This window comes from Triticum aestivum, chromosome 1B (assembly GCF_018294505.1).
Source record: "Triticum aestivum cultivar Chinese Spring chromosome 1B, IWGSC CS RefSeq v2.1, whole genome shotgun sequence".
Taxonomy (NCBI): Eukaryota; Viridiplantae; Streptophyta; class Magnoliopsida; order Poales; family Poaceae; genus Triticum; species Triticum aestivum.
This window is the reverse complement of record NC_057795.1, coordinates 436,019,065-436,046,158: the sequence shown is the minus strand read 5'-3', so window position 1 is coordinate 436,046,158 and position 27,094 is coordinate 436,019,065. Positions and strand designations below refer to the sequence as shown.

The following is a 27,094-nucleotide window of genomic DNA, read 5'->3' as shown; positions in this document are numbered from 1 at the left end:
CCGGAGGGGGAAATCGAAGTCATCGTCATCACCAACGATCCTCTCACCGAGAGGGGGTCAATCTCAATCACTATCTTCACCAGCACCATCTCCTCTCAAACCCCAGTTCATCTCTTGCATCCGATCTTTGTCTCAAAACCTCAGATTGGTACATGTGGGTTGCTAGTAGTGTTGATTACTCCTTGTAGTTGATGCTAGTTGGTTTATTCAGTGGAGGATCATATGTTCAGATCCTTAATGATAATTAATACTCCTCTGAATATGAACATGAATATGTTTTGTGAGTAGTTACGTTTGTTCCTGAGGACATGGGAGAAGTCTTGTTATAAGTAATCATGTGAATTTGGTACTCGTTCGATATTCTGATGATATGTATGTTGTCTTTCCTCTAGTGGTGTTATGTGAACATCAACTACATGACACTCCACCATTATTTGGTCCTAGGGGAAGGCATTGGGAAGTAATAAGTAGATGATGGGTTGCTAGAGTGATAGAAGCTTAAACTCTAGTTTATGCGTTGTTTCGTAAGGGGCTGATTTGGATCCATATGTTTCATGCTATGGTTAGATTTATCTTAATTCTTCTTTCATAGTTGCAGATGTTTGCGAGAGGGGTTAATCATAAGTGGGAGGCTTGTCCAAGTAAGGACAGCACCCAAGCACTAGTCCACACACATATTAAATTATCAAAGTAACTAGCTTGACAAAGTAATTCCCATGTGTCCTCGGGAGCGTTTTGTATTATATAAGAGTTCGTCCAGGCTTGTACTTTGCTACAAAAAGGATTGGGCCACCTTGCTGCACCTTAGTTACTCTTGTTTCTTATTACCCATTATGAATTATCTTATCACAAAACTATCTGTTACTGATAATTTCAGTGCTTGCAGAGAATACCTTGTTGAAAATCGCTTGTCATTTCCTTCTGTTCCTCGTTGGGTTCGACACTCTTACTTATCGAAAGGACTACGATAGATCCCCTATACTTGTGGGTCATCAGCAAGCACTATGTGTTGGAGAAAGATCCAGATATATATATATCCACTCAGATGTAGGGTATCATAAAGTATTATTGTTGACATTACCCTTGAGGTAAAAGGTTGGGAGGCGAAACTTAAGCCCCTATCTTTCTCTGTGTTTGACTAAGGCTTTGAACCCATAAGTATCACGTGAGTGTTAGCAATTGTGAAAGATTAAATGATAGTTGAGTATGTGGACTTGCTGAAAAGCTCTTAAATTGACTCTTTCCGATGTTCCGATAAATTGCAATTGCTTCAATGACTGAGATCATAGTTTGTTAGTATTCAATGAAGTTTTTAATTCATAATTTACCTTGTGAATGAATTGTTACTTTATCATAAGAGATTATATGACAATATATATTGATGTTCCAAATATGATCATGATGCCCTCATGTTCGTATTTTATTTTATCGACACTTCTATCTCTAAACATGTGGACGCATTTTTTGATTTTGGCTTTTGCTTGAGGACAAGTGAGGTCTAAGCTTGGGGGAGTTGATACGTCCATTTTGCATCATGCTTTTATATTGATATTGATTGCATTATGGGATGTTATTACACATTATGGTACAATACTTATGCCTTTTCTCTCTTATTTTACAAGGTTTACATGAAGAAGGAGAATGTCGGCAGCTGGAATTCTGGGCTGGAAAAGGAGAAAATATTAGAAACCTATTCTGCACAACTCCAAAAGTCCTAAAACTTTACGAAGAATCATTTTGGAATTAGTAAAAAATATTGGGCGAAGAAAGCACCAGAGGGGACCCACCAGGCAGCCACAAGGTTGGGGGCGCACCCTACCCCCTTGGGTGCGCCCCCTGCCTTGCCGTCCACCTGACAGGCCCCCGGTGCCCATCTTCTGCTATATGAAGGGTTTTTACCTGGAAAAAATCATAAGGAAGCTTTTGGGACGAAGCGCCGCCGTCTCGAGGAGGAACTTGGGCAGAACCAATCTAGGGCTCCGGCGGAGCTGTTCTGTCAGGGAAACTTCCCTCTCGGAGGGGGAAATCGAAGCCATCATCATCACCAACGATCCTCTCATCGAGAGGGGGGTCAATCTCCATCAACATCTTCACCAGCACCATCTCCTCTCAAACCCTAGTTCATCTCTTGTATCCGATCTTTTTCTCAAAACCTCAGATTGGTACCTGTGGGTTGCTAGTAGTGTTGATTACTCCTTGTAGTTGATGCTAATTGGTTTATTTGGTGAAAGATCGTATGTTCAGATCCTTAATGATAATTAATACTCCTCCAATTATGAACATGAATATGCTTTGTGATTAGTTACGTTTGTTCCCGAGGACATGGGAGAAGTCTTGTTATAAGTAATCATGTGGATTTGGTATTCATTCGATATTCTGATGAGATGTATGTTGTCTTTCCTCTAGTGGTGTTATGTGAACGTCAACTACATGACCCTTCACCATGATTTGGGCCTAGGGGAAGGCATTGGGAAGTAATAAGTAGATTATGGGTTGCTAGAGTGACAGAAGCTTAAACCCTAGTTTATGCGTTGCTTCCTAAGGGGTTGATTTGGATCCATATGTTTCATGCTATGGTTAGATTTATCTTAATTCTTCTTTCGTAGTTGCGGATGCTTGCGAGAGGGGTTAATCATAAGTGGGAGGCTTGTCCATGGAAGGGCAGCACCCAAGCACTGGTCCACCCACATATCAAATTATCAAAGTAACGAATGTGAACCATATGAGCATGATGAAAACTAGCTTGACAATAATTCCCATGTGTCCTCGGGAGTGCTTTGCATTATATAAGAGTTCGTCCAGGCTTGTCCTTTGCTACAAAAAGGATTGGGACACCTTGCTGCACCTTAGTTACTTTTGTTACTTGTTACTCGTTAAGAATTATCTTATCACAAAACTATCTGTTACCGATAATATCAGTGCTTGCAGAGAATACCTTGTTGAAAACCGCTTGTCATTTCCTTCTACTCCTCGCTGGGTTCGACACTCTTACTTATCGAAAGGACTACGATAGATCCCCTATACTTGTGGGTCATCACGGTGCCATATGATATAAAAGGTGCATTATTAAATCTTGTTATGAAAGAACAATTTACTGGAAATCCTCATGAAGATGTTGCATCCCATCTTAATACCTTTGTTATATTATGTAGTATGAAAAAAAATGAAAGATGTGGATAATGATATTGTGAAATTGAAATTATTTCCTTCCTCTCTTAGAGATCGAGCTAAACAATGGTTTTCATCTTTGCCTAAAACAATATTGATCCATGGCACAAGTGTAAAGATGCCTTTATTACTAAATATTTTTCTTCCGCTAACATAATATCTCTTAACTAGGCATGAGGAGGAACCTTGATGGGCATGTGGTGCCTCAGAAGGACACCTTTCGATATTTGGGGTCAATGTTGCAAAAGGATGGGGTATTGATGGAGATGTGAACCATTGAATCAAAGCCGGATGGATGAAGTGGCAATAAGCTTCTGGCATTCTCTATGACAAGAGAGTACCACGCAAAAGCTAAAAGGCAAGTTATATAGGACGGCGATTCAACCCGCAATGTTGTAAGGCACTGAGTGTTGGCCAACTAAAAGGTGACATGTTCAACTGTTAGGTGTGGCAGAGATGCGTATGTTGAGATGGATGTGTGGCCACACTAGGAAGAATCAAGTTCAAAATGATGATATGCGAGATAGAGTTTGGGTAGCACCAATTGAAGAGAAGCTTGTTCAACATCGTTTGAGATGATTTGGGCATATTTAGTCCAGGCCTCCGGAAGCTCTAGTGCATAGCGAATGGCTAAAGTGCGTAGAGAATGTCAAGAGAGGTCGGGGTAGACCAAATTTGACATGGGAGGAGTCCGTAAAGAGAGATTTGAAGGATTAGAGTATCACCCAAGAACTTGCTATGGACAGGGTTGCGTGGAAGCTTTCTATCCATGGGCCAGAACCATAAGTTGGTTGCGAGATCTTATGAATTTTAAACAACATGAGCAAGAACATGTTGTACATTCATGGGCGATAATGAAATTAATGATTAAAAATTGTCCAATGCATGGATTAAGTTTGTGGATGATAGTGCAATTTTTTTTATGCGGGATTAAACTTTGTTTGAAGAAACCTTCTAAACCCAGTTGCAGGTGGAACATTTATGGGAATAACACTTGGAGAAGCGACAAATCTTCTCGACATTATGACGACAAACTACTGCCAATAGCACACCGAACGCGCTCCAACTGGTAAGAAGGTAAATTTTGTTGAGGAAGTATCCTCTCTGGGTGAGAAAATTGATGCTATCATGACTATGCTTGCCTCTAAATATGATCCAATTGATGTCCCATTGACTGCTTTAATTGAGCAAAATAATGATGCTATTGATGTGAATTTATCTCAAGAAATAATTTCAATAATAATGCTTATATAGGGAATTTTAATAATCTTAGATCGTACCCCGGTAATCCCTCTAATAATCATGGTAATCCCTATGAAAAATCATATAATAATAATAATAATAATATGATACCTACTATACTATTAGTTCTCAAAAGAATTTCAACGCTATGGTTGAAAAAGAAATTGAGCGAAGTTGATGATATGTTTAGAAACATGGATATACTTGTGCGTAATGTAGATATTTTAAAAATTATTATTTTTCCACCTAAGAAAGATGAGATGTCTGAATCTTTAAAAGCTATCCAAATCTCCATTGATGAAAGTATAAAAAGGAAGGGAAGGATGAGAGCTAGACATGAATTTATAGAAAAGGCGTTTGCATACGGTTTTCATGATAATAATGATGAAGATGTTAAAACGATTGGTGTGTCATCTATTGAATCTTTATTACAATTTAATTGCTACCCAATTGTAATTTGTTTACCATGTCATTGCATGTTTTCGAGACTCCTATTGCTCCTCCCACCACTAGTGCAGAGTCTTATGAAATTAAAGTTGTTTTGTTGAATCTCGTTATGCAAGATCAATTTTCTGGAAATTATACTGAAGATTCTGTTGCTCATCTTAATACTACTGTTGCACTTTGTGATATGCAAAACGCTAAAGATATGGACATTGATATTATAAAATAGAAAGTATTTCCTTTTTCCTAAGAGATAGAGCTAAGGCATGAGTAGTGTCTTTGCCTAAACATGACATTGCTTATTGTACTAAATGTAAAGATGCTTTTATTGGAAATTATTTTGCTCCCGCAAGAATTATATCTTTGAAGAGCCAAATTAGAATTTTAAACAATTGATCAAGAGCATGTTGCCCAAGCTTGGGAAAGAATGAAAAATATGCTAAAGAATTGCCATACCGATGGTTTAAGTCTTTGGATGGTACTACGAAATTCCTATGTAGGACTAAACTTTGTTTCCAGTAATCTTATGGACTCTCCTGCAGGTGGTACATTTTTGGGGATGACTCTTGAAGAGGCAACTAAGCTTCTCGACAACATGACCATAAAATATTCCCATTGGAACATCAAGCGAGTTCCAACTGTTAAGAAAGTAAATTCCGTCGAGGAATTTTCCTCTCTCAGTGAAAAGGTTGATTATGTCCTTGCTTACTACTAAACAAACTTCTATGGATCCAAATGATATGTCATTGTCTACTTTGATTGAGCAAAATAAAGACAACGTTGATGTGAATTTTATTTCTAGAAGTAATTTCAACAACAATGCTTATAGAAAAAACTTTGGTAATAATCCTATGACATATCCTACTAATTCTTCAAATGCTTATGGTAATTCTGATGGAAATTCCTATAATAATAATAGAATACCTACTGATATGAGGTTTCCCTCGGAGCTCCCTCGGGCGAAGAACCGATCATGTTGCCTCAAACAAAACCTTTAAGAAGGAAGTGAATGCTTACGGGCATCACCATCGTCTACCCCGGCCACAGCCAGGAGCAAGGCCCTAGCCCGACACTACAACACCGCCTCCTCCCAATCCAATACCGGCTAGACCATCACACCATCCCTGCTCAACGCCTGCCATCTCCACGTGCCCGACGAATGTCATAGCCACCTCCATATTTGGGCACCGCGGCCCAAATATCCTCATGCCAGTCGCCGCCCACCACCAGCTACAACACCACACCACCTCCACCGCCCGGCAGACACCACTACTATGACGAGCACACGAACTAGGTGCACCATCACCACCACCGCAACATCACCATATCACACAACCCGCCCCTATCCAGATCTAGATTGCCTGAGCACAAGGTGCACGAGCACCGCCATGCATACCACAAACCTGTAGGAACCATAGCTAACTACCTGCCCACCACGACCTCCACTACCCAGGCCATGGCCGCTCGAGCCTAGATTTGGCCCAAACCGCCCGTGTCGCCCATGACCTCTACATGTTCACTATGGAGCACTACCATGCCACATCACAAGTGCCTCCGTCGCACGCCAAGGGGCAACCCCCTGCTATAGCAGCACACCCCACTGATAACCCACAAGTATAAGGGATCGCAACCGTTTTCGAGGGTAGAATATTCAACCCAAATTTATTGATTCGACACAAGGGGAGCCAAAGAATATTCTCAAGTATTAGCATTTGAGTTGTCAATTCAACCACACCTGAAAGACTTAATATCTGCAGCAAAGTATTTAGTAGCAAAGTAGTATGGAAGTAACGGTAACTGTGGCAAAGGTAACAGTAGCAGTTTTGTAGCAATCGTAATAGTGGCAATGGAGAAGTAACTTAGCAAAGATCAATATGAAACGGGCTCGTAGGCAATGGATCAATCATGGATAATTATGTCGGATGGCATTCATCATGCAACAGTTATAACACAGGGTGACACAGAACTAGCTCCAGTTCATCAATATAATGTAGGCATGTATTCCGAATATAGTCATACGTGCTTATGGAAAATAACTTGCATGACATCTTTTGTCCTACCCTCCCGTGGCAGCGGGGTCCTAATGGAAACTAAGGGATATTAAGGCCTCCTTTTAATAGAGTACCGGACCAAAGCATTAGCACTTAGTGAATACATGAACTCCTCAAACTACGGTCATCACCGAGAATTTTCCCGACTATTGTCACTCCGGGGTTGCCGGATCATAACACATAGTAGGTGACTATAACTTGCAAGGTAGGATACATAATAGGTACAGATCTGAAATCATGGCACTCGGGCCCCAGTGACAAGCATTAAGCATAGCAAAGTCATACCAACATCAATCTTAGAACATAATGGATACTAGGGATCAAACCCTAACAAAACTAACTCAATTACATGGTAAATCTCATCCAACCCATCACCGTCCAGCAAGCCTACAATGGGATTACTCACGCATGGCGGTGAGCATCATGAAATTGGTGATGGAGGATGATTGATGATGACGATTGCGACGGATTTCCCTCTCCGGAACCCCGAACGGACTCCAGATCAGCCCTCCCAAGGAAGAACAGGGCTTGGCGGCGGCTCCGTATCGTAAAATGCAACGAATCCTTCTCTCTGATTTTTCCTCCCCGAACATGAATATATAGAGTTGGAGTTGAGGTCGGTGGAGGTCCAGGGGGCCCATGAGGCAGGGGGCGCGCTCAGGGGGTAGGGCGCGCCCCCACCCTCGTGGATAGGGTGTGGGCCCCCTTCTACTGATTCTTTCGCCAATATTTTTATTAATTCCAAAACGTGTCTCCGTGAAGTTTCAGGTCATTTCAAGAACTTTTATTTCTGCACAAAAATAACGCCATGGCAATTCTGCTGAAAATAGCGTCAATCTGGGTTAGTTCCATTCAAATCATGCAAATTAGAGTCCAAAACAAGGGCAAAAGAGTTTGGAAAAGTAGATACATTGGAGACGTATCACCCACTGCCCCGAGGGCCAACTCACGAGTAGGAGATGCATCTAGTAGAGATGCTCCCCAGTCACTGGAGCCCAAATTGCTTCGTTGAGATGGCGTCAAGAGGAGGGAGACGAGGGGGAGGGAGGAAGCATGGTGGAAGGTTTTCACCCTTTGTTGCTAGAGGAGGGCGACAAGGGGGCGGGTTTCAGGTGACCACTAAAATGAGGGCTCTTTGATTCAAAGGATTTGTGAAGAGATTTTGGAGGATTATTTTTTTCTTTACAAGAAAAAGTTTGAACTAACCCGTCAGAATTTTTCTACGTGGATTGTTGATTTGTAAGATTGCAAACCATAAGAATTTTTCTTTAGAATTCATCTGCACTAGATTTCATAGGATTTCTTTTTTCAACTATTCCAATCTCTTTGAAATAATCCTCTGTTTTCATGTGCACAATCGAACATCCTCACAATATGTAGTAGTGAAGATGGCATGCTACTCTACCTACATTTTCCCTAATTCCGCATTTTGAAAATCGTGGGAATCAAAGATGATTTATTCGTTTTTTGTCCGTTTGGGTCGGCTCGACGGACACCAACGTCCGCTTCCAGGTTTGGGTCGGCACATGCGCCCAACGCTGGCCTGACCCATTATGACGACGCGCGAAAAAAAAGAATACAAACATTTTGAAAATAAAAACAAACATCAATTAAACATTAAATCGGCCACGAATGCCGGCGATAGTCCACGCGTCCACATCTACATTAATTAACATTAAACAAGTTAACTACGTGGCGGCGCGCTGCCCTACGCGTCCTCATTGTTGTCATCAGGGCCGGTGAGGTCGATGAGCGTCGGCGTAGGGCCGGCCCAGGGGAACGCCGTGTTCCAGACGCCGTTGATGTCGCGCGCGGGCTATGCGGCCGTGGCGGTGCCGCCGCTGCCTGTGCCTGATGAAAATATGCCCTAGAGGCAATAATAAAATGGTTATTATTATATTTCCTAGATCATGATAAATGTTTATTATTCATGCTATAATTGTATTGATCGGAAACTTAAATACATGTGTGGATACATAAACAAATATCGTGTCCCTAATGAGCCTCTATTAGAGTAGCTCGTTGATCAAAGATGATTAAGGTTTCCTAAGCATAGACATGAGTTGTCATTTGGTAACGGGATCACATCATTATGAGAATGATGTGATGGACAAGACCCATCCGTTAGCTTAGCATATTGATCGTTCAGTTTATTGCTACTGCTTTCTTCATGTCAAATACATAATTCTTCGACTATGAGATTATGCAACTCCCGGATATCAGAGTAAGACCTTGTGTGCTATCAAATGTCACACCATAACTGGGTGATCATAAAGATGCTCTACAGGTATATCCGAAGGTGTTTGTTGAGTTGGCATAGATCGAGATTATGATTTGTCACTCCGAGTATGGAAGAGGTATCTCCGGGCCTCTCAGTAATACACATCATAAGCTTGCAAGCAAATGACTAAGGAGTTAGTTATGAAATGATGTATTACGGAACGAGTAAAGAGACTTGCCGGTAATGAGATTGAACTAGGTATGAAGATACCAACGATCGAATCTCGGGCAAGTAACATACTGATGGACAAAGGGAATTACGTATGTTGTCGTAAGGTTCGACCGATAAAGATCTTCATAAAATATGTAGGAGCCAATATGGGCATCCAGGTTCCGCTATTGGTTATTGACTGGAGAGGTGTCTCGGTCATGTCTACATAGTTCTTGAACCCGTAGGGTCCGCACGCTTAACGTTTGTTGACGATATAGTGTTATATGAGTTATATGATTTGGTGACCGAATGTTGTTTGGAGTCCCGGATGAGATCATGGACATGACGAGGAGTCTCGAAATGGTCGAGAGGTAAAGATTGATATATAGGACGATGATATTCAAACACCAAAATAGTTTCAGAGTGCACCGGGTAGTCATCGAGTCACAGAAGGGGTTCCGGACACCCCCAGTAAGTGTATGGGCTTAATGAACCAAAGGAGGGGACAGACCAGCCCACTAGGTGGCTGGTGCGTCCCTCTACATGGCCGGCCGACCCTAGGGGAAGGAAAGGGGAGGGGTGGCCCCTCCTGCCTTCCCCTTCTCGTGAGAGAAAGGAAATGGGGCGCATCCTCTTCTTGCCTTCCTCCCACACTCATATATGGAAGAGGGGGGGGGGGGGGGGGCTTGGGGAAGTCCCCAAGTAGGATTTGGCCCTACTTGGGGCGCCCCTTGGCCTCTCCCCTCTCCCCCCATCTATACATGCTATTATCTGTGTATATGTTCAAATGGGCCCGTGGCAATAAGTTTTTTTAAGGGAACTTGCCGCATTTATTCAAACCAAGTTTGAAATCTCATCCGAAATTACATTTAGAAAAAAGTCTGGTGGTGAACCCACCCAAACGTCACACCTCTCTTCTCCTACAGCTACTTTAGCTAATTTATGCGCGGCAATATTCCCAGAACGCCTGATCCACTCAACTCTAAACTCGGCGAACGAGTTGAGCATCTCTTTGATCTCTTTTGCCGACATGCTGTCCGTTTCCACCGGTCCCGACTCCACCGAAGTTTGGAAAGGTTAGCTTATAAAAAAAAAGTTTGGAAAGGTGCTGCTTCTCCCGGCGTCCGTGGAAGACCGACGCGTGCACCTGCCCAAGCCGGTCCCACACACGACGCTCCGTGATTCTCCCGTCCCCCAAACCCGAATTCCTCCATGTTCTTCCGTTGTTCTTTTTAATTGATTTTTGAGAATCCCCCCGTTCTCCTGGCTGGCGTTCCTGGAATTTGTAATTTTCCTCATCCAATTCGGAAGTCCAACCTGGAAATTTGACGTCCTTTTCGCGTTCCGCCCCATCTTTCCTGCCGGCCCATTCCCGCACCCCGAAGGAGACCAGCCAAATCGGTATACAACCCGGGGGAATTCGCCGTCCAGCCAGATCGGACGAGCCCCGTCCGACCTGTTCCCCTTCGCGAAGCTTCCATGAACATGGAGCGCCTGCCGGCGGAGCGCCACGGCCACCGGTACGAGCGGATGCAGCCGGAGCCCGCCGCCGAGGGGGACGCGTCGGCCTCGTCCTCGTCCTCGCCGTCTGCGCCGGCGCGGCGGCCGGAGGTCCTCGCGGCGTCGGCGTCGTTCCGTCTGTCCGAGGCCACGCGGGTGTTCGAGGAGCTCCCGCGCGCCACCATCTTCTCCGTCTCGCGCCCCGACGCCGGCGACATCACACCCATGCTCCTCTCCTACACCATCGAGATCAACTACAAGCAGGTCCGCGGATCCTCCTGCGCCCCTCTTCTCCGGTTTACGATTCCGAACATTCCGTACCTCCCATCGGTGATGCCTGACCCTGCTCGGGTTCCTGGGGAGTCGTGCGAATTCAGTGTCTTGCGTTGCTGCTGCTTAGTCCGAAATTTTGCGTGACCAAAATCTATGATCAAGTTAGACGTCCCAGGTTAATTGGACGGCCCTTACTGTCGTTGTAGCTACGCTTCTGGTTGTTGCCTCAATTGCTTCGTTTTGGTTCTAGGTTTCCATGCGATCAGTTGATTTGAGTGGCCAGTAATTCAGTATATACTATAATAGTGGGACATGAACGCGAGCATTTGAACTGAGATTCAATTTTCTCTGACTATTGGGGTGTGGCTATTGCGTGCTCGACCTTCATGGTTTGGTGTTAGAAGGCGAGGACTCCAAATATGAAATTACGTCAGGTTATTGGTTGGCTCAAATGCGATTCGGATAAGCACAGTTTCAGTTCTGCTTGTGAATTGATGGCCCAGGCTAATTGGCAATGATGGGTTTCCGTTCAGAATGTTCCATGAACAGGTTGTTTTTGTGTTTCATAGCTGGACGTGTATTTGAAATTTGGATAGTAAAGAGCTACCCTCGCAGGTGCAAGTGCAACATTGTGCCACTACTAACTATAACTCTGGTGATTTTCTTCCTTAAAATTTGCTGAAAGTGCCGAGTTTTCATTTGGTTACAAGAACTTAGGAATGCATTTATTTCATGAATTGGGCTTTCAGATAAAATTTCATGGATAGATGTTGTTATCCTTATTGAGTACAAAGGATTCGTGATGTAATATCTGGAGCATAAGTTTGTAAAAGTTCAAAGTTAATAGAACTCATGATACATCGTACGAGTGCACATGTTCATAAACACACGAACAAACACTAAGCTGTCAATAGAGAAAAAACCCATGGGACACATGTGCCCTGGAATTTCTTGCTACTTAGGGTTTGTATTTGGTCAAATACCTAGCAAAAATCATGATTCTCGTTAGGTATTTAACCAAATAGGTAGTTGCTACTTGTGGTGCCTATTCCCTCCTATTATGTGTTCTGTTGTTATTATTGCATTAAATACAGATGCGTCATATGTGGACTAAATAATGTTCACTACTTCTATCAGTTTAGGTGGCGTCTTTTTAAGAAAGCTTCCCAGGTTCTCTATCTACACTTTGCTTTGAAGCGACGTGAATTTCTTGAAGAATTCCACGAGAAGCAGGAACAGGTTGGTTACATGGCTATCTTGATTAGTGTTGACTTTTTAGAACTAGAATTCTATATATAGTGTATAGTGCGTGAACTTTGGTAGGCCATAAGTGGGCACCTTCCAGTTGTATGCAAATTATTGCATTCGTATGTCCTAAGTTGAGTAATGTTGTTCTATAACTGAACTAGATCCATTCTTTATAGAGAACGTGCAAAAGGCTTTTGTATATCTTTTCATTAATAGGATAAGAGGAGAAACAACATATATACAAGTGTTTGGGGCAGAATAGTCCACTGCCACTGCACGCGAACAAACACATGTGAAACAACACGTCAACACAAATGAGGTAGGCCCATTTAGTTTGCACAAGTTATAATAGCAATGGCATTCGTACAAAAGAAGCTACAATAGGTGAGGGAGGAACAAATATGTGCTTGAAATTAGGAGGGAATATAGGATGTCCGTTATTTATCCAGTGAATTGGATTAGGTTCTTTGGATTATTGAGTGTGTAAGCTAGGAAACAAGGAATAATTTGAAACTTGTGGTTCTTTATGTGCTATGGTTCCTAGCCTGCTTAGTGCATCCAGATACACATTTTTTACCAGTTAATCAAGTTATCTGTTCTCAAGTTATCTAATGAGTTCAAAAAAGTTTCTCTAATTTGATACTGCAACCAAGGAAGTTCAATAAATGTTTTTCCATACATGCCTTGTTACTCTCTTTTATTGAGTTCTGCCACTCTAAATCAGTTAACACTTGGGTAAATGTCAGTAAGTATGATAGAAAATAATCCACTTCAATCCTTGAGCACTGAATTGATCCTTATATACTGCGATTTAAGGTCAAAGAATGGCTCCAAAATTTGGGAATTGGGGATCATATGCCGGTAGTACATGATGAGGATGAAGTGGACGACGTAAATCTTCCTTCGCAACCCGATGAAAGCTCCATCAGAAATAGGTATACATCTTTGGATATTCATGACACTGGAGTGATTGATGTACAGATGCTTTGTAAAATGCCAAAAGTTGATTTAGAGCAGTTGAGTCTCCATATGTTATCCCATGCATGCAGTAAGCAAGACACTGAACCTGTTGTGGCAGAAATGTTCCTTCAATTGCTGTTTTGCCCGTCATCCGACCAGCTCTTGGACGCCAACACTCAATTTCTGACCGAGCAAAAGTTGCCATGCAAGAATATCTTAACCATTTTTTTGGAAACTTGGATATTGTGAACTCACGGGAGGTACACATCCTTTGTACATCCACTATTAATTCCAGCAGTTATTAAGCATTAAAAAGGCCATTAAAGCAACCCATGTTGTATCTTCTTAATTTATGTCCTAATCTTAAAAGTTTTCCCAAAAAATGCAGGTTTGCAAATTTTTGGAGGTATCATGTTTGTCATTTTTACCGGAATACGGGCCTAAGCTAAAAGAAGATTATGTTTCAATTGGTCATTTGCCAAAAATTCAGAAGGGCCATAAAGAGAAGTGTTGTTCATGTGGATTGTTTAGTTGTTGCAAGAGCAGCTGGCAAAAGGTATCAAGCAGAATTTTTATTGTTCAAGTTTGCTATTTTGTTAGTATCATTGTATCTGAATGTTTTGCCAATAGGTTTGGGTTGTCCTGAAGCCAGGATTCTTGGCTTTACTCAAAGATCCTTTTGATCCAAAGCTGTTGGATGTCATTATTTTTGACGCATTGCCACATATGGATATAAATGGAGAAGGTCAAATCTCTCTAGCGAAGGAGATCAAAGAACGCAACCCATTGCATTTTGGATTCCAGGTGCATTTTTCATATTATAATCTCCTGTGTTCACTTAGCATATTTGTTTGACATGTACTCATGCAATTGCTACAAAGTCCATGCAAATTCAACACATTTTACCAGAAGCAATTTTACTAGTAGGCCACAAATTAAGAAAAACCATGTCTCATTATCTCGGGCCTACCAAGTTTATTAGTTCTGTAATCTCAAGTATGTCTAACCATCTTTTGAAAGTACCACATAAGTTGCTGCAAAATTTTATGAGCAGTTGAAGAAGTTACACGGGAAATGTCGGTTATGGCCAGTGTGTGGTTGTTGTGTTGTCTAGTGCTGCCTTATGAAATCTAGTTATTTACAGAAATATTCACTGAAATGTACTTATAAATTTGCTGTTATGGGTCTAAAGAAGATGCTATTAAATAGTAATATATCGGTAGAGTACTATAATTGCTTCTGGATAGCCATTGAATGCCAAACAGAGGTGTACTAGATTGTTACTGTCTGCCTTTGTGGTATAGGAATCTTAATGAACATTCGTCTGTAACATCTTGATGTATAGCTGAGTGTTGAGTCTTGTTAAATTGACATCCTGTTGTAAGAGTGACACTGTTTTAGCTGCTAGTATGAGACTTGGAACATGAAATTGTAGTTAACATGTGATATTTCTCACTTTATGAGATTAATTTGTCTCTGTCGCTTCCCCTTATGATACAAAATTTATTGTTATTCCACAACCATTTTGAACGAGTTGATATGTTTGGCGAGGGCATGAGATTGTGACATTATTGCGTAAGAGACTGCAGAAGTTTGTAGCTCTTTTATGGAGTACTTCTGTAGTTAATACTTATATTGCATACGCTCATAAAAAGCAGCACAAACTCCCAGGCATGCTTGATTTGCTACCAAAAAATTGGCTAGACAATGTTTAGGCAAGCCAATGCCAAAACTTGCAGTTGGCAACCTTTTTTAGAGTTAGCAAGACAATTGGTAGCCAATATTCTGTCAAGTCTGAATCTGTTAATGCTATTCACTGGTGAAAGGTATCCTCTGGTGGCCGGACAATCAAGTTACGAACAAAAAGCTCGTCTAAGGTTAAGGATTGGGTTACTGCAATCAATGCTGCTAGACAACCTCCAGAGGGCTGGTGTTACCCTCATCGCTTTGGTTCATTTGCACCACCAAGGGGCCTGTTGGAAGATGGGAGTATGGCACAGTGGTTTATAGATGGGCAAGCTGGATTTGAAGCAATTGCTTCCTCGATTGAGCATGCTAAATCCGAGGTTTATTTTTTATTTTCAGTTACTTGACAGGAATGTATCTGCCATCTTACATAAGTCTAAGATAATTGAAATTTGATTCAGATATTTATTGCTGGCTGGTGGCTCTGCCCAGAATTGTATCTTCGACGTCCCTTTGAACATCATGGGTCATCTAAGCTTGATGCTCTACTGGAAGCAAGAGCGAAGCAGGGTGTGCAGGTATTGTAGTTGCTTCATATTTTCTAATCAGAACTTGCTAGGTGAACTCATGAGGTGCGTGCTATTTGAACTATCATCCTCACCACTTCTAGTTATATATGTCAATCCATGAGTTGCAGATTTCTGTATCATATACTTAGGCAAATATTCTGCTTCATAAGTTATCCCAAGTTCATAATCCTCTGAAGATATCTCACTTTTCTTGTATTATAAACGTTTTTTGACCTCACAAGGTCAAACAAGAATACGAAAACACCTCCACAAGTTAGGCAGCATGCAGAAAATACCCCTTCATTCTAGCCTCTTCGCTCTTCTCATCCTTACTTCCTTTTTGTGCATGCTGTTAGTGATAAGCCACTCATTGCCTTTGATGTTGAGACCACAGAGGAGGTTTTGCAACCCATAGGCAATATGATTTGCAAAACATTTTTCATTCATGTACAGGTCCCGTATGCGAATAACTGATGTTTTTTATTTATTTTTCCTGTATATTGTATTATAGAAAGGAAAATACTGTTGTTGGATTTTCCTTGATAGTTTTTTTGGCTAGTACATGATGATAAAGTCGTAGCCAAAGATGTGTATTGGAGACTAAGAATAAAAACTTGCTTATATTTAAAGATGAAGTCCGAGTGAGTATATTTTTTACAAAATGGAAACTTCTAGATAAATAGAGGGATTACTGTTGAAGAAGTTAAGTTGATTTCGTACCATAGATGTTTTAGCATGAAGTAATATCTGATTGTTGATATAAACTGACAATTACTAACTAATGGGTTGTGTACCTTGTTTTGCAGATTTACATTCTAATGTATAAGGAGGTTGCTCTTGCCTTGAAAATTAATAGCTTGTACAGTAAAAATAGGCTACTTAACATTCATGAGAATGTCAAAGTTCTGCGCTACCCCGATCATTTCTCAAGTGGTGTATACTTGTGGTATGGCTGTTTTTTTTAACTTTTTGCTATGTTATCGGGGTAACTCTGACAATTTAATTGTTTATTAACTTTAAGGTCACATCATGAGAAAATTGTGATTGTCGATAACCAAGTCTGCTATATTGGAGGACTTGATCTGTGCTTTGGTCGCTATGATAGTCCTGATCACAAAGTTACCGATGTTCCTTCTACGATATGGCCAGGGAAAGACTACTACAACCCTAGGTAAGTAATTTAATCCTTCATATTTAGCTTTAGATGTTCTCAACCTCCCATATGCTTTCTTTGTAAATATACCTAAATTTAATCTCTTGTGCGTAAGGGAATCTGAGCCGAATTCTTGGGAGGACACTGCAAAAGATGAACTTGACCGTACTAAATATCCACGTATGCCCTGGCATGACGTCCAGTGTGCTCTGTACGGCCCACCTTGTCGGGATGTAGCAAGGCATTTTGTCCAGCGTTGGAATTATGCAAAGGTTAGTTTGCTCCATTAATCTGCTCATCAGAGAAAGCGTTAGCCCACTTCTTATTGTAAATTTGCCGTCACTTTTCCCAGAGGAATAAAGCTCCAAATGAGCAAGCAATTCCGTTGCTGATGCCTCATCACCACATGGTAATTCCACATTACAAGGGCAGAAGTAAAGAAGCAAATGGTGAGGCTGAGGGTAAGCAAAATCATGATGAGAATGTTGATGTTAAAAAGACAGCCTCCTTGGCATCAAGTGCATCAAGTCAGGACGTTCCATTACTTTTACCTCAAGAGCTTGAACCTCAGGCATTGCCTGATGGAGATTTAGCGATGACTGGCTTTGACATCAACCAGGCAGATAACGCAAATAAAACAGGCTTCAAACAGCCTTTGCTCAACCGAAAGGCAAAATTCGATGCTTCTCGTCAGGATTTACCTATGAGAGGTTTTGTAGACAATCTCAGTTCCCCTGAGTCTGCAACTATTAGGCGTTTTGATTCATCAAAGGAAGATAGGCATCACATGGATAAGAAATGGTGGGAGAGGCAGGAGCAAGGAGATCAGGTTGCTTCAGTACTTGACATTGGGCAAGTTGGACCAAGGGCAACTTGTCGCTGTCAGGTAGTGTTTTGGCACTATGCAATAGATTTTGAAATATTTGGTGAAACTGAGGAATGAGGATTCATGTATATCAATTGCATTGCATATCTCCAGTTTATTTAATTTATCAATGTTTTCACTCAGGTTATTAGAAGTGTTGGTCAATGGTCAGCTGGAACCACTCAAATTGAAGGAAGTATCCACAATGCCTACTTTTCTCTAATTGAAAAGGCAGAACACTTTGTATACATTGAGGTCTGTATTCATCGTTTGAACTTTTAACATGCAAACTCAATTCAAATTGTTAGTAGTTTTTACTAGATAATACTGTAAAGTGATATTCACCATGCGTTCTTGTTACTTTCTTATTTGTATTTGTGGTGATTAGTGTGATTTAGATGATTCATTTTCTGCAGCATAACAAAAATATCACATTCTACACATACATTTTAAAGCTTGTAATCAGTTAGTGTTTTCTACGCGTGAATTTAAGTATACTGGCATATTATCTAAACATCCTTTTGGTTGGCCTTTTGCAGAATCAGTTTTTCATATCAGGCCTTTCAGGGGATGACACAATTAAAAACCGTGTGTTGGAAGCATTGTACAGGCGTATACTTCGAGCAGAGAGAGAGAAAAAGCGCTTTAAGGCCATCATCGTTATACCCCTTTTACCGGGTTTTCAGGTAATTTTCTGCTACAGTAATAAGGAATGCACTGTTGCTTTGTTACTGAAATAATCTCATGGTAGGGAGGCATTGATGATGGTGGAGCTGCATCTGTGAGGGCGATTATGCACTGGCAGTACCGGACTATCTGTAGAGGCCCTAATTCCATACTGCAGAATCTGTATGATGTGATTGGTCTTAAGGCCCATGACTATATTTCCTTTCATGGTCTCAGAGCACATGGTAGGCTAACTGATGGAGGTCCCGTGGTTACTAGCCAGGTAATGTCAATATTTTTGAGTCTGGGAGCATGTTTTCTGTTCCTCCAGGGTGCTGAATCTTGTTCATTTGGCTTCCATATATTTGTTTGTTATATATCAGACTAATGTCATTGTAGTGCTTGTTGCCACGATGCTTTTTTTACTATTTATTATCACAGAAATTCCTTTTAACACGGTCTGCCTTACAGATTTATGTACACAGCAAGTTAATGATCATTGATGATCGCATTGCATTGATTGGTTCAGCTAACATAAATGATAGAAGCTTGCTTGGATCAAGGGATTCCGAGGTATGTGTTTCTCAGATTCCTTTTCTGTATACAATGCACAGTGTATTTGGTATGCTGGTCCTGTTTTATAATATCAAATTCGGTCAACAGTCCTGATTATGCAATGTAGAGTTGATGCAAGACTTAAAATGGTTATAAAAATACACTTCATTTCAGCTTCCTATCACTTTAAGAGTAGCCTAACTTCTAACCAGAGTACTATTTTTTGCTTTCGTGGCAAGTATTTTCTGCATTGTTAACTGTATTTAGTCAACAGCAAATTGCTTATACGTAGTAATGTGTAAATTGCTTGTAACTAAGTAAATGTGTACATTGCTTATAACTAAGTAATGTGTAAATCACTTATAATTAAGTAATGTGTTGGTGATTGAAGTGGGTTACATGATGCTTTTCTCCTGCTACTTCCAGATTGCTGTGGTCATCGAAGATAAAGAAGTTGTTAATTCCAAAATGGATGGAAGACATTGGGAAGCTGGTAAATTCTCTCTCAGCCTACGGCTTTCTCTCTGGGCGGAGCACCTTGGCCTTCACCGAGGAGAGGTTTGGACTATGTTTTTGCTCTCACTCTGTGTACTTGGTAACTTTCTTAATACTAAATCCTAATAGATGTTTAGGACATCGAAATTGTCTCAAACTTATTAGCTATGATGTTATGGAAGTACTTCTGATTGGAAATATACTAATATCATTTCCACACGACAAGTTAACGTATATGTGTGTATTTTCTTGTTCAAAGATTTGTTGTTTCGTATCACATACATTCTGAACTGACATCAATTTAGTAATAGATGGAGGCATAATATACTGATGTTAGGCTGAAAGCCACGATTTTATGTAGAAGTGATTAAGGACGTGCATTTATCTTGTTGTTTACCATCTTTATTTCTGAACTGTGCATTTATCTTGTGCACCCTCGTCCCTTATCTCTAGAAGTCACTTTGAGTTACGAGCCGTTTTTCTAATGCTAAGAGCATCTCTAGCCCTTCACCCAAAAACTTTAACTCACTAAGAACTGCTTCCTCCCTAAGAACCCCTTAGACCTTCTTCTTGAATATTTAACACCCTAAAATTTCTGGAGTTAACCCTTGAACTGAGCAATTCCTGCCCAAATTTACTCCAACCGAGCAACTCCCTAAGAACTTTCACGCTAAACCGCCTCCCGCCACCGCCGTGGGAATGAATGTATTCATCCCCTTCAAGCCCTTCGGCTACACGCCTCCCGCCCTGGAAATGGCAGGGCAAGGTCTTGCTGCCTGGTGCTGCCGCATCCGGGACCATCCATGCCCTCCTCTACACCTGGCTGCCCTCTCATTCCACGAATGTAGCGAAGAAGCGACGCCAAAGGCCAGGCAAGTCGAAGGATGGCGTGGCGGTTAGGGAGAGCCAACGCCCCCTCTGGCGCCCACCTCGACGCCCCTCCACTCAAAGTTCAAAAAAGTGCTAGGAGTCAATTATGCGTTTGGCCACCTACTTGCGCCTTGATAGCTTATGTGCTGCTTAGGCGTGATTAGGTGTTCCATACACAATCACTACAGTGTGAAGAAATAAGCCAGATGGGCTGACCTAGCCCATTAAAGCACCGACCCATCTATCCTATTCTCTTATTAAAACCTCCCATTTGCGCACCATGGATAGAAATTTTAGGGATCCTCCTCATGCCGCCTCTCCCTCTTCCTCTCTCCCTTGTTGCACCCATGACAATCAGCTAGCGAAGCTTGATTATTCATCGGAGAATCTCAACCCGTTGCTGGAATCACTCGATTTGTCGCCGGAGTGGTAAAATCCTCGTCGGGGACGAATCTTCGCTGGATAGGTCAAATCCTCAGATTGATTTATCGCTGAGAAACACGATTCCTCGCCGGAGAAGGCTGATTTCTCACTGGAGGACCTCGCCGGCCGCCTTTTTGAGCGCCTAGAGTCGAACACCAACACCCAACGCTTAAGCATGCGTAGGCGGGCGCCTAACAACACTTTTTTGAACTATGCCTCCACTGCCCTTCAGCACCAACCGAGGTCACCAATGCCGGCGTCGTTGATCCTGCCCGCTATGTGTTTGCAAAAAGCCCGATAGGTTAATTTTTCTCGAACTCTTTCTGGTGCATTTTTAATGATGGATATGCAAATTGGAAGCTGCGATGCTCAAATGTAGTGATGGATTTTTGCACTTTGGCATTGTTGACAAACCGAACTGGAAAGCCAAGAAGACTTGCAAACTTCCATGGTGGCGTTTGATGGATTGAACACCATTGGGCTCGAGGACATTACCTTGTCTATGGCGGATGAAAGCCCAAGAGGGAGAAACGATAGTCCCAAAGTAGAGGAGATTAACCCGCATATTGTGAAGAAGCTAACAAGATTGGTGAACTACAAGCCCGATGAGGATGAAACTTTGTGCTATGCTTGGATGAACATCTCCCTTGATGCCCACGGTTGGAGCCTATCAAACAAGGAAACCATTTGGAAAAGGGCATTACCTTGTCTATGGCGGATGAAAGCCCAAGAGGGAGAAATGATAGTCCCAAAGTAGAGGAGATTAACCTGCATATTGTAAAGAAGCTAACAAGATTGGTGAACTACAAGCCCGGTGAGGATGAAACTTTGTGCTATGCTTGGATGAACATCTCCCTTGATGCCCACGGTTGGAGCCGATCAAACCAAGGAAACCATTTGGAAAAGGATTGAGGAATACTATGCACGCAGTGTCCTGATTTGGTTCCCTCCAACCGAACACATGGTTCTCTCGCTCACCGTTGTATTGCCATCTAAGATTTTTGCAGCCGGTGTCTAGTTGTGTTGAGTAAGTGAACAACTCGCCTTCAAGTAGAGTGCCAATTAATCAGTATAGGCCCTACATGCAAGAGCTATACAAGCATCGGAGCAATTGGTTTGGTAACAAGCTGCTCACCACTTTGCACCATTGTTTCGCCGTGCTCAATGTAAATGAGAAGTGGGTGAGGAGGAACTTTGAAACAACATTGAAAAGGTCAAGATTGAGCATCTCCGTCTCCACTGATCTCAAGGATGATGGTGAGGGTGATGATGATAGGGGAGAAGCCCACTCCTAGCTCTTGTTTGGATGGGAGAAGAGACGGAGAGGAAGAAGAATGGTGGAGTTAGTGCCTACAAAGGAGAACTTAATGCTCTAATCAAAGGAGTTGGCGGCCAAACTCAAGCTAGAGAAGATGGCGAGGTGGATGGAGCTCCAAGTGATGGAGGAGGAGAGGTTGAGAGTGAAGGCCTTGGCCGAGGCACACTTGATGGAGGTTGAGGAGAGGAAAGTGTGTGCGGAGGAGCGTAGGTTTGCAATCGAGAACCAAGTGGAGATGAACAAGATGAAGCCAAAGAGCGCCAAATCATGTTCATGGATGCGAGCGGGGTGGATAACAATACCAAAAAAAAAACTGGCAGCTCACTTGTTGGCAAGATCTATGTTCTATGGTGGTGGTAGTAGTAGTTGTAGTAGTGGCAATGGGGAGTGCATGGTTTATGTACATGTGGTGGCTTTTGATGAACAACGTGGGCTGCGGTGGCTTTTGATGAAAAATGTGGGATGCGGTGGCTTTTGACAAACTATGTTGGATGCAATGGCTTTTGATGAACTATGTTGGATGCAATGGCTTTTGGATGGGATGTGGTGGCTTTTGACGATGAATATGTTGGATGCAGTGGCTTTTGGATGGGATGTGGTGGCTTTTGATGATGAACTATGTTGATGCTTTTCGTTGAATTGGAAATGTTATTGAAATGTCTGAGTTGTTGTCAAATGTTTGAATTTTTTACAAGAAACATTTGAATTATAGTGAGTGTATAAGAGACATTTGATGTATGCAAAAGGATGGAGGAAATAGGAAATGAAAAGTATAGGGAGTTAAGTTTAGGGGACGAACTAGGTGCAAGAAAGCTTAAGCCCTCAAATTTTAGGGAGGTTGTCCGGGGAGCTAAGTTTTAGGGGAAGGTGTTGAGATGCTCTTACAACTACAGGGGCATATGGCCGTCTGATGGTGTTTTGTATTGTTTGTGTGCTATTTTTTATTGAAAATATTACAGGAGGCCGATACAATATAGTGATGTATTATACATCATATGAAGTTTTGATTTAAGGAGAAGAAATAATCTGTAAAGCCCTTAAGACTAGTTAGTTAGGATTTTATTGAGTGTTTGAATTCTTTCTTTTAAACGCAAAAGCACCTGTGTTTCATTTCAGTAAAGGTAGAGAAACGAAAGCCTCGATAGAGGCCTGATACAATGTACGAAGAAAAAAAAACTGACACCCTAATCCCTAAAAACATTTTTATGTTAACACTTAGTATGATGTATGTATAGATAAATGATCAAAACTATCCTGTGCCGAACCTCCTTCGTGTGGGCTAAAACTAACCTACCACCTTGGTCAAAACCTGATAAAAGAAAATCCATCATCTCTCACCTTGGTCAACCACTGTTGACAACTCTCCACTCCCATGTCTCTTCCCATACACCTCTTTTGAGAATGGACCGGCAGTAAATCTCATGAAATGATGCAGTAAATAGGCACTTCTAGTGCAATAATCCAGTATCCACATCGTCAGATATGTTCCCTCCGGTCCTTTTTACTCCGCATATTAGATTTGTGTCAAGTCAAACATTGCAAAGTTTGACCAAATTTAAATTAAAAATATCAACATCTACATACCAAAAATATATACTATGAAACTGCATTTCATAACGAATCTAGCAATATTGATTTGGCATTGTGAATGTTGATACTATTTTCTATATGTTTGGTCAAAGTAGAGATACTTTGACTTTGGACAAAACTTATATGCAGACTAAAAAGGACGAGAGGGAGTATGTTGAACTTGGATCTCATGTGTTAAGCCCGTTGCATTTTGGGGTATAATGGTTTATAAGAACAGCAACAGTAAATCTCTGACAAAGTGAACTAATGGCCTGGACGCGTCCTTTGTTGATATTCAGTATGCATTATCTAAACCTTACGCCGTGGACTTCTTCACCAAGAATCCAACCCTTGCCAATGTAGACTCAACCCATATGACTAGTAGATAAAAACATCTTGGATAATGGAAGTAACTACAAAGTTGTTAATATCATTTGCTCGCTTCTTTACAAGAGCAACTTTTTACAAGAACAACTGATAAGTAATAACTACAATGAAGAGTCTTCACATGAAGGCTTCCCCAGATCCTTGGAGGCATGAATCCTTTGCCCAAGATCCATAGAGAGTCCTCTGGTTTTGTTGAGTTTGTGCTACCCATCCAAGCCCCATAGTGTTATACCAAAATTCGTGGTTACAAGAATGGGATATCGGAAAAATATTTATTCATGCTCTTCCAGTTACTCAGTGAAAAAATTCAATATAGATTTAACTGTGTATATCTGTAGGGAGATTATAGAAGCAATTAGTTACTACTCCCTCCGTCCATAATATAAAATCGCTTTTCAAGCTATGTTAGCTTGAAAAGCAATCTTATATTGTGGGATAGAGGGAGTATTTGACATGAGATCTGGATTTGGTATATCACAAGATGAGATGTTTTCTCTTTATTGTAGTAGACAGGAAAGTTACGTGCATTATTCAAGTTCACAAACTATCATTTTCTCTTGCAGGTTAGCCACATCATGGATCCTATGGATGATACAACGTTCAAAAATATCTGGATGGCCACTGCTAAGGTGAGAGAAACAAAAATATTGTACCCTGAAGTCATAGTTCATTCAAGCCTATGCTCACTAAGCATATAAGTACATGTTGCCTATAAATTACATGGTATTTGGTAGTTGCAAATTCTTTTGTTGATTTCCTTTATTCTTATTACTGAATTACCTGAGCATGTCTGGCAGACAAATACCACGATTTACCAGGATGTATTCTCTTGTGTTCCCAATGATCTCATCCATTCAAGGTATTTATCAACAGCCATTTCATTTCAGTATTATTTCATCCTATTATTGCATTCTCTGAAACATAATAACCACACAGGACACAGTTTCGGCAAAGCATTGCTTACTGGAAGGAAAAAATTGGCCATACTACAATTGATCTAGGCGTTGCCCAAGAAAAGCTCGAAACCTACCAGGATGGTGATCTCAAAGGTACTGACCCTATGGAGAGATTGCAGTTGGTCAGAGGCCACCTTGTATCTTTCCCTTTGGATTTCATGTGCCAAGAGGACTTGAGACCATATTTCAGTGAAAGCGAGTATTACACATCTCCACAAGTTTTCCATTAGGTTGATTTTCATGGAAAAGTTGCTCTCCCAGTGCCTTAGTTGTACATAGTACAGGCGCCAGCTTGTAGATGTTTTACAGGAAATGAAGAAAATATACGGCCACGTCAGGCAGTTTACAAATATACCTCATTCACCGGAGACCTCTGTCTTTTAGGGCAATTACCCATGCTCAAATTCTTCTTTTTCCAACCAAAAAATATAGGAATATAGTTAGTTCATTCGACGGCTCTTGTTTTTCTAGGTGAGAAATGCCCCTGTTCAGTTGGCATTTTTCCAGTCCAGAGAATAGGCTCTTTCTTCAAAGCTGTGTCGGTTGTACATTATGAATTGTTTTGAAGAATAAGTACATTCTAGTTGGCCTTGCAATGTATGCACTATTAATCTCTCTGGTGTGTCTTTTGAAGCCTTTGCTGTCTTGTGTTTCATCTTATCTTGAGAATTAGTACATTCTAGACAGAAGGGTTAAATAATCATCTCATCTTGAACTGATGTGTTTCTGTGATGTTATGAGTGAGCATGTATTTACCCAGATGAACGATGTAACGAATGAAGATGCATGTACCCTGCACCTCGTAACATCATTGCATGTGTTTTGGCAGAAGCTGGTAATAAGAAACGGCCGAGGGTTACGTCCATACTATGTAGCTATATCCTAATAGAGTATGATTACGTCCATACTATGTAGCTATATCCTAATAGAGTATGATTACGTCCAAATTTCGCCCATGGTTTCTCACAGAATTCCTGGACATCTCTCGAAGGAACCACTTTAGCAGTTAGCATGATCTGGTCTAGTCGGCTAGATGCTCTCCAGCAGAAGCTACAACCATCTTTGTAGCTTCCTGCAGCAAGACCACCAAACCCACAACTCTTATAATCAATGGTTTGTAGCTACATCAGCACTTAACTAACACAGGGTACGTGATTGTTTTTAACTAATGTCCTCCCTCCGTCCGAAAATACTTGTCGGAGAAATGGATGTATCTCGATGTATTTTAGTTTTACATACATCCATTTTTATCCATTACTCCGACAAGTATTTTGGGACGGAGAGAGTAATAAGGTTATAATACTTCTGCATCTTTTTCCATAGGTAATTGCAATAGTATGTATACGGTATACCATCGCCTCACCAGATACCAAATAAGTTTTTATCTAACTGCTTTGGCGATTGAGCTAGGTTTGTAACTGTTGAGCAATAGTGCCTTGTCAAGCCTACTCGGTGGGCAAAGCTTGGTAAGCACTTGTATGAAAACACTTGTGGTACGATCAAGCTACATTAAGGATCTGATTTTTTGAAGTCGTAGTTGTGAAATTGGCGACAACGTTAATACATATTTGATGAAAACGAATCAAGGATCCTTTCAAGAAAGGTGTGGACATGCACTCATTCCTGCAGGCTGCAGGTGTACTGTAGATTAAATTTAGGTTAACACAGCCAGTGAATTCTTAGTGGAAAAACATGTGCTTGCACTCACTGAAATCTCATTTGTTTCCTGGTTACGCAAATGCATTGCCAGTCAGTGTCGATATTGAAACTTGCATCTCCGCAACAAAAAAAGAAGAAGAAAGAAAATCAATGCTTGTGGAACTGGAAATGTCTAGAACGTGTCACCTCCTTCCGTGCCCTATTTTTAGCCAAGCACCAACCAGTCTAGGTCTCCGATCATGTAGGCCAGATCTGATTGCTAGGCACCTCTGAACGGGACGGGACCCAGTGCGCGCTATGATACCACCACTCATCCCAATGCCTCATCGGCTGTGTCCTTTAATTTTTTGCCTAGTCATCCTGACGATATAGTGGGCGCGGTGGGCTCACGCGTGTTTGTCGACGTGGATCCATGCCATCTTGTTGGCTTTTCATTCTTAGGGTCGAGATCCCTACTATCCCACAGAAGCTACTTGCACAGATCAGATAAGAGTTCTCCGCAGTACTCCGTCTCGTGTGTCCTCGTGTACTTGCACAGATCAGATATTACTCCGTTTCCGGTGTCGCGTGTATGAGTCACCAAGTACTGCGCATACCGTAGCTGCA

At 41.5% G+C, this 27,094-nt stretch overlaps 1 protein-coding gene across 2 annotated transcripts; it reads left to right on the top strand.

Moving 5' to 3' along the window:
* The first annotated feature begins 10,458 nt into the window (after positions 1–10,458).
* Positions 10,459–25,444, top strand: LOC123129478 (phospholipase D zeta 1). 2 transcript variants are annotated; one of them, XM_044549629.1, is made up of 20 exons: positions 10,459–11,100; positions 12,247–12,348; positions 13,174–13,292; positions 13,436–13,577; positions 13,706–13,873; positions 13,948–14,121; positions 15,144–15,383; positions 15,465–15,581; positions 16,379–16,518; positions 16,594–16,743; positions 16,841–16,997; positions 17,078–17,611; positions 17,735–17,845; positions 18,130–18,276; positions 18,342–18,539; positions 18,728–18,829; positions 19,238–19,369; positions 24,437–24,502; positions 24,671–24,732; positions 24,810–25,444. In XM_044549629.1, exons 1-20 carry the CDS (start codon positions 10,816–10,818, stop codon positions 25,057–25,059), a joined length of 3,396 nt encoding a protein of 1,131 aa, XP_044405564.1. In that variant the 5' UTR covers positions 10,459–10,815; the 3' UTR covers positions 25,060–25,444. The 2 variants fall into 2 exon arrangements, with proteins under 2 accessions (XP_044405564.1, XP_044405571.1); XM_044549636.1 differs by lacking the exons at positions 10,459–11,100; positions 12,247–12,348 and having other exon boundaries at positions 13,172–13,292; positions 13,407–13,577.
* The last annotated feature ends 1,650 nt before the right edge of the window (positions 25,445–27,094 follow it).